The sequence below is a fragment of the Cydia pomonella genome, chromosome 15 (assembly GCF_033807575.1).
Source record: "Cydia pomonella isolate Wapato2018A chromosome 15, ilCydPomo1, whole genome shotgun sequence".
Taxonomy (NCBI): domain Eukaryota; kingdom Metazoa; phylum Arthropoda; class Insecta; order Lepidoptera; family Tortricidae; genus Cydia; species Cydia pomonella.
In genome coordinates this window covers 19,252,501-19,262,520 of record NC_084717.1, presented here as the reverse complement: position 1 = coordinate 19,262,520, position 10,020 = coordinate 19,252,501, and the positions used below count along the sequence as shown (strand labels likewise).

General features: G+C 35.8%; 2 protein-coding genes across 2 annotated transcripts; one reads left to right on the top strand and one right to left on the bottom strand.

Moving 5' to 3' along the window:
• The first annotated feature begins 3,655 nt into the window (after window positions 1-3,655).
• LOC133525405 (ADP-dependent glucokinase) lies at window positions 3,656-7,068 on the top strand. Its single transcript, XM_061861653.1, has 3 exons — window positions 3,656-4,182; window positions 4,552-4,997; window positions 6,017-7,068. Exons 1-3 carry the CDS (start codon window positions 3,830-3,832, stop codon window positions 6,706-6,708), a joined length of 1,491 nt encoding a protein of 496 aa, XP_061717637.1. The 5' UTR covers window positions 3,656-3,829; the 3' UTR covers window positions 6,709-7,068.
• Window positions 7,053-9,304, bottom strand: LOC133525406 (nuclear nucleic acid-binding protein C1D-like). Its single transcript, XM_061861654.1, has one exon. The coding sequence runs from the start codon at window positions 9,165-9,167 to the stop codon at window positions 8,742-8,744; it is 426 nt and encodes a 141-aa protein (XP_061717638.1). The 5' UTR covers window positions 9,168-9,304; the 3' UTR covers window positions 7,053-8,741.
• Window positions 9,305-10,020: the final 716 nt, after the last annotated feature.

The following is a 10,020-nucleotide window of genomic DNA, read 5'->3' as shown; positions in this document are numbered from 1 at the left end:
GTCACCATACCTGTCCCGTTCTAATAAGTATGTAAGTGCGAAAGTGACGGGCATAGTGACAAGTGATAAAAATGGAACCATGATGCCGCCGCTGGCTCTATATGTAGATCGTGTAATTCAGGACAACGCGTGCCTTGACACATAGTGTCATGTTATTAAAGGTTAGAATTGACAAATCTGCGCTTCTTCGTGGATGACACGAACTATAAAGTATAAAAAAAACCGGACAAGTGCGAGTCGCCCACCGAGGGATCCGTACTTTTTAATATTTGTTGTTATAGCGGCAACAGAAATACATCATCTGTGAAACATTTCAACTGTCTAGCTATCACGGTTCATGAGATACAGCCTGGTGACGGACGGACGGACGGACGGACAGCGGAGTCTTAGTATTAGGTCCCGTTTTACCCTTTGGGTACGGAACCCTAAAAACTACCATTAAATCCCTTATTCCATAACTTTTCGTAGGTGACTATCTCCTTAACTCGCCACTATAGATTGTATCTTCTAAAAAACCTAGAGTATTTAGCATTAGAAAGAAAGTAAGCGATTGACGTGTCTTTTTAATGAAAAACACTTTTGAAAAATAAGTGACGGCAGATATGTACCTATGTAACTATAATAAATCATATACGATCATTTACTTTTTTTGCTTTCATAAGTAATACTAGTTACTGATTTAAAAAAAAGCGTTTCCAATTAAGAGACATATGTCAACAATGTTTACCTTTTTCCTAATGCAAAAAAAAACTACCTATAGGTAGGTACAGTCACGTCTGCAAATATCGGTACGAAAAATGTGCCAAAAACATGTAAACACTACCTTAATATATGGGCAATAAAGTCGTGTATACATATTTTTGGCACTTTTTTCTTATTGATATTTTCAGACGTGACCGTACGGTTACAGACTTTAATTGTTGACCATTTTCATAAATTATTTAAGTTTCAATTGTCGTTTTCTATGAACAATTATCATCTTGGCTAGGCCCCCGGCGTCATAAACAAGGAAAAAAAGAAAATTTCGTTTTTACTACACTCAAGACACCAGAGACATTTAAAAAATCCAAAATTAATTACAAATGCGTGGACCGCACATGAGAGTTAAGCCTCGCATCACGTCCTTCCATTTTTGGAGGTCGACGCCCGTAGCACCTTTTTGGGAGGTATTTTTTGGCTTTCGAAACATTCGCGTGGCCGGGTCGTGCGATGCTGCTAGGTAAGATATAGGTATGTGTATGAATAAATAACGGTTAGGGTTCCTGAGGATATTGTTCGAATTTTTCAAAAATATACAAGGTGCCCGCGAGGAGCAGGAAAAAAAATGAAAAAAATTTTTTCGTTTTTTTTTTCTTTGTGTATCTTTTTATAAGTACATGTTCTTAGAAAATTTATGAATTTTTCGTAAACACTAGGTAATTCAAAGTGCTATTTTTAGGACGTCTAGACTAGAGCCCATAGCGGCGACATCGCCCTCAAAAAGGCGTTATACACAATAAAAATATATATATATATTTAAGTATATTAACACTATTAACTTTGAAACTAGGCGAATTAAAAAAAAGTTTATATGACATATTATGACTGTGCGAGTTGGATAACCTGCCATCTTGTGGCCTAAATCGGAAACATAAACTTGACATTTAATACTTTATGAAAATAGGTGCTGCTCTGCTTTTGTGTAACAGGTGTAACAGATTAGAGCCAGAGCCGAAAAAATCATCTCATACCATTGACATATAATTCTAAGAACGGGCCTTACGGGCACTAAGAATGGTAGAATGGTACTAAGTAGTTCGGTGGTGTCACTCACGAGCCAATCGTGCAGTCTAACGCAACTAATTGCGATAAATCGCGCGCGTGATGCGAAATCATCAACCAATCGCGTTGTGGCGTTAGACTGCACGATTGGCTCGAATTCCCCATTCTTATTGCTGTGCTGTATATGCAAAATCGCTGCCAACTTAGCTTGGTCTGTCTCTAGTGACTTAGGGAACGCAACGCATGGCTTGAAAATGAGCTACGCTTTTTACCACTAAAATATTACAGTTTATTTATTTTATCTTATTTAAGGAACCCAACAAAAAGAGGACTTGAAAATAATAATCTTTTGGGACAGGTAATGGATCGCGGATGCGCGGGTCAACATCCGACACACCAAGAAAATTGCAGAGGTATTTATGTAACTTGAAATAATGTGAAATACTTTAAGATATCTTTTAGTTTCGATGCCCTACTTAAGTACCTATATTATATTTTAAGACACCTTGAATTTAAAAGTTTCAACCATAAACTTAATTAATAATTATCTCATTATGGAAATGTCTGTCGACTATAGATATAAGTCAAAATCGATCATTAGGTAATACATTAAGAATGAATTATACCGACTGATTGTCCATACAATAGTAACGTTTTTCCACTTCTAAATATTTTCCAGTCTCTATGATTTTTAGTATGTTCTTAGCACAATGAAAAACTAGATTTATGGGTTTACTTTTTTTTTCAAAATTTGCAAAACTTTTTTTTTCAATAACCTATATACCTAGAATATATTATAAAAGTACCATTATTTCAGATCTGAAAGCTATTCTTCCTAGCTAAGCTTTATTTTATTCTTAAGACCGATTTACACAGATTTACTACAAGGATATATTTTAACCCCCTTATTGATAAACGTCTACTAAAGTTGACAAGCCGCTAATAATCGTTTGTCCCTTTCCATCATACTAATACGCTAATACGTCGGAAATGGACAAACGATTATTAGCGGCTTTTCAACTTTAGTAGATGCTTATGAATAAGGGGGTAAATCCTTGCTATTTACTAATATAAATACGAATAATAACATAATAACTCTGTCTGTTAAATGAAATCTTTACGCTTAAACCGCTGAAACGATTTAGAAAACCTTCGGTATGGAGATAGCATGAATCCCGGGAAAAGACAATATAGTTTCTTGCCGGCCCCATATTGGGATCTTCTGTCTTGTCGTATCCTCATGGCTGAGGTACGTGACGACTGTGGACACTCTTCACACATACACACGTTAAATACATATAAAATTTCTATAACTCTGCACCGGTTGGTTTGATAACACAAAGTGTAACTTAGCCTGACCACAGTTTAAGAACAGCCTGACTATATCAAAGAGTAAATACTCTTTACAGTACATATGGTGCTACTTTACCGCACTAGTGTGAAAATTAGCATATTACGTTACTGTGTCGAACAATAAAAGGGCCATACGTTGCCAATAATGCCATACTGTAAAACGTTGTACGATTCATGTGCGAATAGGTAATTCGCAACTCGTGTCGATTTAAAACACTCCCTTCGGTCGTGTTTTAATATATGTTTCGGATTGTTGCCACTCGTTTCGGATTTCCTATTTTTCGCACTTGTATCGTAATGTACTAATATTAAATTATACATATAACGGTTTGTGCACACCACGCCCATGTTCAAGCGGGACAATTCTATAAGTAAATATATGTCTAATTTTGGTATGATAAATGCCTAAGACTCTTAAAAGAACTTAGATCAACTTATAAAAATTGATCCGCAACTAAAATAAAATTTGAAGGAAACGAAACGTAGCTTCCAACGATGACAAGTAATGTCATGTGTCAGCATTGTCAATTTGTGAAATTTGTCAGTGTCAACATAACAACTTGCCAAGGTGGTACGCCACTCGACCGATATTTGAAATAGGTCGTCTAATTCCTTATCACAAAACTAATAAAATATTAAACACTTGGCCATAAAATGAGGTGACGTGTATCATTAAAGTAATCACTCATACATTCCAGTTTAAATTGAAACGTGCATGTATTTGTACATGAAAATGGCAGGTACGCCGATCAAGTTGGGTTCTGTTCTGTCCTTCTGTATTGTGCTATATGCGATGTATTACCGTAAGAATGATATGGGAGATGAACGACTGCACCCGATGAGGGAACAGTTGTTGATACTTGAAAGCCAGAATAGAGTAGGACTTGGGAGTTTTCAGCCGAGAGTTGCGCTCGGTTACGGGGCTTGCCACGACTTGTTTGTGAATGCAACCCTGCTGTTGGACCACAGGGAATTAAACGGGGAGCCGGAACACCATAGTGAGATCAGGAATAACGATGAGTTGCTGAAAAGTTTCGCGTATTTCTTCAAACACGGTGCGGCGGCAGAGTAAGTCGAATATCATGAATTTTTAATATGACCTTCATGTAATTAACATATGCGTCGCGTACTCTTCTAGTATATTCATTGATTTTGTCATATTGAATGGTTGACTTTTATTACTGCATAATAAAATTGTTTTTACAATATATGTATTTCAATTCATGTACTGTTTTTTAATTCAATTCAAATACTTATTAATTGTTCATGAAAAAAAAGCAATAAAAAACTAGACAACAGGTTGACCACAGGGGGTGTTGGTATTATAGCCAGAAGCTTACTTCGAGACATTTTTCAGTCATTAAGCACAATTCACAAATCAATAAATTTTCATTGTTTATCCAGTAGATTATTTCATAAATTAACCTGTATTTTCAGGCGATTTGTCTCCAACAGCAAGCTTTATGACAACCTGGTAGAAAAAGCCTTAAAGCTCTCAGACTCAAGATGGTCGATTGGTGGCAATGCTCCACTCATGGCAAAGCGTTTCCACATAGAAGGCTGGGAGGTGCTCCTCGCTGGCAAGATGAGCTCTAAACTTAAATCATACATTCCAAAAGAAATAAAAATAGTTGGTTCTGAAGAAAATGAGGAAGTCAAGGATGATATTCACATGATTCTTGAGTATAAGGCTGATGCGAAGTTTGGGGAACTCAAAGCGCCCAGGGCTAATCGGTACATTCTCCATAATGATGAGAATAACCCTCTGTTGAGCTCACTGGAGAAGTTTGCGGAGCATCTACCACAGTTCACGCCTGACTTGCTGGTTATTAGTGGGCTTCAGATGATGGATAATTTTCCTTTCAAGAAGACTGACACTCAAGGTAGATACTGCATATTTAATTTTGTAAATACAAGTAAAACCTGCAGACATTGTCCATAAACTAACAAGTCATGCTGCCATTCTAGCTGGATGTGAAATATTGACAGAATAAGAAACAGAGTGTAGGTACCTGCTTAGGTTTAATTTTGCTGATTATAAGGCGAACTCAAATATTAGTGATCTGAATTACTTCTCCAAAAACTATGTTCAGGACAAATATTTATTTCTGTCTACATGCGGTGTCTTTCTTATATCTATTTTTTTTATCTCTGTGGTTATAATTATAATCAAGTATAAGTTATATATATAAGTTACAATTTCAATTCATCTGAGTAAATAAGATGTTACAAACAATTGTTGTGAGTCTGTTGTCTAATATATATTATGTCATTTATATACTACATTATTGACCCTGGATATCTTAGGCCTTAGGGCATGTGAAAATTATTTGTATTGACACAGTTCATGAATATCAAAGGAAAATACGTTACGTAAATGTCGTGTTTATTATCATAATTTAAATGATTAAATACAAACATCAAGTTTTAAGTCCCAATCTACAGTCAGTGTATGCATGCCGTGGTTTGTATTGTCATGCCATTAAAGGTTAGATTTGTCAAATTCGCGCGTCATCGTGAATGACACGATCTGTACATTCTGAATTCAGATTTTTTTTTTAATGATGACTCCTTTTGGTTATGCACAGGGTTGCCATACGTGATGTTTTCTCCTGACATGCCAGGATTTTTGGCTCTTTGTCAGGATTGCGTTGGGGACTTGGATTTTACTTTACTAACCAATAGAAGCTGGCTGAATGTTTGAAGTAGCGCCCGCCTGCCTCCTGGCATGGGTTAGACTTGGCAGTTGATGAACATGCCCAGAAAAGTGTATATTTTTGCTGTCATCACTTTTAGTCCATACTTCACATGACCCCTGTATTTCTAACAAGGATAATCTATAGAATGAATACCATTCTCAAGCTGGAGTAGTGTTGCTATATATTTTTATTTTATTTTACAGATCTCAGGGCTGATAGACTGGAACTAGTCAAAAAACAAATCCTGTCACAGCCCGCTCAAACACTCATCCACTTCGAAATGGCAAGTTATGTAGACCTAGAACTGCTTCTACACCTCAAGACCAAAGTCCTACCTTACGTGGACTCCATGGGTATGAATGAACAAGAATTGACCAATATACATAACTTACTTTTATATGGTAATGTCAGTTACGCAGCAGACTCTAATCCGAGAGTAGCCACAGCATTGGACCAAATGAGAAAAACATTCCAAATGATTCGGCAGAGAAATCAGGAACACAACAGCGACAGAAAACTGACCCGAATCCACGTACACACTTTAGCCTATCAGGCCATCTTGACAGTGAAAGACTCTTCTTGGAAAAGAACAGCCGCTGCCACAGCAAAGGCATCCCTGACTGCGCACAGATATGTGTGTGACGCTCAAAATATCTTGCTAGAGAAATCAAAGTTGTTGCTAGATGATAGTTTTGCTACTAGCACAGCTAACGATAATAATAGCAGGGTTGTAATAGAACCGACAAATCCAGTGGCATGTTGGGAGGAGACACTCGAAGGTGACGTAGTTGAGATATGTGTAGCACCCGTGCTGATATGCACAGAGGCACAGTTGACAGCCGGCGCGGGAGATAACATATCAGCCGCTGGATTAGTTCTTCAGATAGAGAAGTGAATTGTTTGGAGTTATTGCTTTTATTTATGCTTTACTTAAATATTTTAACAGGGACATCATGTGTGACTTATATTTTTAATAAGTTGGTTGTTATTATGTGCCATTTATAATATTGACATCAAACATTGATCAAAATGATTGTCTTCTGTTCAAGGAGTACATACTTAATGTTGTATTTATTTTTAATTTAATTGATATTTGCTTGAAGGTGTTAAGGGTATTATTAGGAAACTGAACATTCTTGATCATATTTATTATTATTATTTTAGTAATTGCTTGTCATGAAACATTCCTATAACTGAAATACTTTTTGATCTGATATAAATGTTGTTTGAATAAAACCATTCTTTCAGTATAAAACCATGTTTTATTGCAATAATTTTAAACTAAAAGGGTGAACAATAAACATTGTGTTGTAAATAAATCGTACATAACATTGCTGCTAGTAAAGTAATACTTGATAGAGAGAGAACACAATGTTGTTTTTCACTAGCTGTATTCTCGAAGGAGACTCCTGACCTCTAAGTATGACTTGCTGACACAAGTCGCATTTCACTTATGGAATCGCGTGCAACAACGCAAGTCATGCTAAGTGGTCTGATGTAGGCAAACAAGTGTGAAAGCTAAAATATCAAAGTTAATCATAACAGTAAAGGTGGTGTCAAATAACATTTTTGTATGAATTGAATATAAATACTATTATCTTGTCTGATACTGACAGGCATACAGAGTTAGAACCTAACCAGTAATATACGATCATGCGCCATATTGCGGAATTTCATTGGAACTAAATATTTCATACTAAACCGAACTGTCACCCTATACATGAGGATAACAGAGCCTACCGCGAACCGCGTTCGACGTGTTGCCTTCCTGTCACACTTACGTACGAATTTACAAGTGCGACAGAGAGGCAACACGTCAAACGTGGTTCGCGGTAGGACCTCAGCACCCTCTTGACAATGATCATATATTTCTGGTCAAGCTTTAACAGAGTATTCAGATTTAGTGAATCCACTGAGTGACTTTCTTATATTATCATCAGATCAAAGTTGCTCTTATTTTTTTTACAGAAAACATACAATAATAATAATAAATAATATTTTTAGGTAGGATTTGTGTTTATTTTTAGGCAACAAAATCACCTTTATTGACAATGGATAGTGCTTCTTTTTCCTAAAAATCAACACATTTAGGGACTATACACATGTCAAACAATAACATTAATTATGATAATTATGTACAGTAAATTATAACATTATCATGAGTTTATTACTATGATATAAATTACTTAGTATCATGTATGTTATAACTGAGAGACTGTAAACAACTAAAAAAATTACAATATTTTGTCATAGAACTTCATTGATGTCATCAATTGAGAAGGTATTTGCCTTTCATAATTATAAACCACTATTTTTAACTTAACTTAATAAACCACTATATAAGGCACTTATCATACCAATGTGATTTCCATATACATAGATTCTGCAGAGTTGAATATTAACACATTCAGTGCCAGCGCATGCTACGCGCTACGAGCGTAGCCGATAACATGGGAAAATGCGTATGTAGCGAAAAGCGACTACGGACTGAGCGCCCGTCTGGCGGGTTGCTGGCAATGAATGTGTTAATATAGACATGCAATAGCACTGGTGCCTGGTGCGTCCAGAAACCACATCAATATGAGCACACTATGAACTGCCTTACATTCAACTTAAATAGCATTCATATTCACAAAAAATTACACATTTACAGAAATGATGGTAAGTATTGAATAACATATTTTAGTAATATCACTCATAACTAAAAGCCATCTTTCTCATACCACAAAAATGCCATAATATAACAAAAAATAAACGCAAAACAACAGAGTAAAATTGGTTGATGAATTTATTCATATGACATTAAAGTGCATTCCCTATAATTAAAAATTAAATAACCATTATCATCAGAACCTTAGAACTAGATTTATAATCCAATAATCAACACTCAGTCTTACATATTAGGTGCCTACTTACAACTGAAAGAATTTAATCATCGAATTTTATCTTTTTATTAGGTGGCAGCCCTGTTGCTCTATAAGGGTCATAGAGACCGCTTCTAACAAACCTTTTAGCCGCTTCAATGTCCACAGTTGGTCGTTTATCCCGATCTTTTATTTCCTGCCATTTAACCATTGTAGCTTTAATTCTTTGTAGCTCGTCTCTGATTGGATGTTTCGTTGGATCGACGCCTTGTATTCTCAAATGAATCCAATGAAGAGAATTTAGTGTGAAGGCAAGGAATAAATCCAGCTCAATCTGTGCAGGCAAGGTCAGCTTGTCATAATGTTCTTTTAGCGGTAGCAGTTGATCCAAAACTCCCTGCACTTCTATCAAATTTTGCTTGAGGTCTTCACAGTTGTTAACAAAGTCTTTATCCTTCGATAACTCTCCGTACTCCAGATCCCAATTCATTGTGATTGTTTGACTGCAGACAGATTATCTTTTTATACGTGTAGTAATCGGCTTTGATTAATTAGAAAGATCGGCACACGTTTTATTTATAACCTACGACCCTGACCCAACGATAGCAATAGCATAGACCGCCATATAAAATGAAATGACAAATATGACAGTTAAACTGTCAACCAAACGATTCGATTCGACACTGTTCGAGACAAATAAAAAGCCATTGTACCTTAATTGCACATGTAACAGGGTAAAGTATTTATAATACTTAAATAGAGGCACCAGTTCAGACTATGTAATTAATTAAGATACTGAATAAATCATTTTTATTTTATTATTTAAAGGCTGGTAAAGGCGCTGCTACTTGCACAAGCAATATTTTCATATTTAAGAAACAAACAAACAGGTTTACAAAATATTTCTTAAATTAAGACCAAATAAATGCCCAAATGCTCTACCATATACCTTTGGGCATAATTATGTGCTTTGGCGCGCCGCGTGCCCAATTAATACACTAGGTGCTCATACCGCTCTATTTTCTCTGAAACACAATGTGTTTTTGCACGTATAGTGGAGCCGTTAACCATGTATAGTACAATGAATTTCATCGACAAATCACCCCCATACGTGTTTTTTCTCAACCATTTTAAAAATTCACCCTTTCAAAGTTTTATGATGCCAAACACTACTGCATTTATTTTGGTCAATGTACCATTATCTGTCCATTTATCTATCGTACATTACAAAAATAATAATATTTCGATAGCTCATGAATTAAGCCATAAATTCAAAGCATAAATGTCGCAGAGAATTTTCCACAATTACTCGAGAATTAATGACAAAGATAAATCGTAAACGT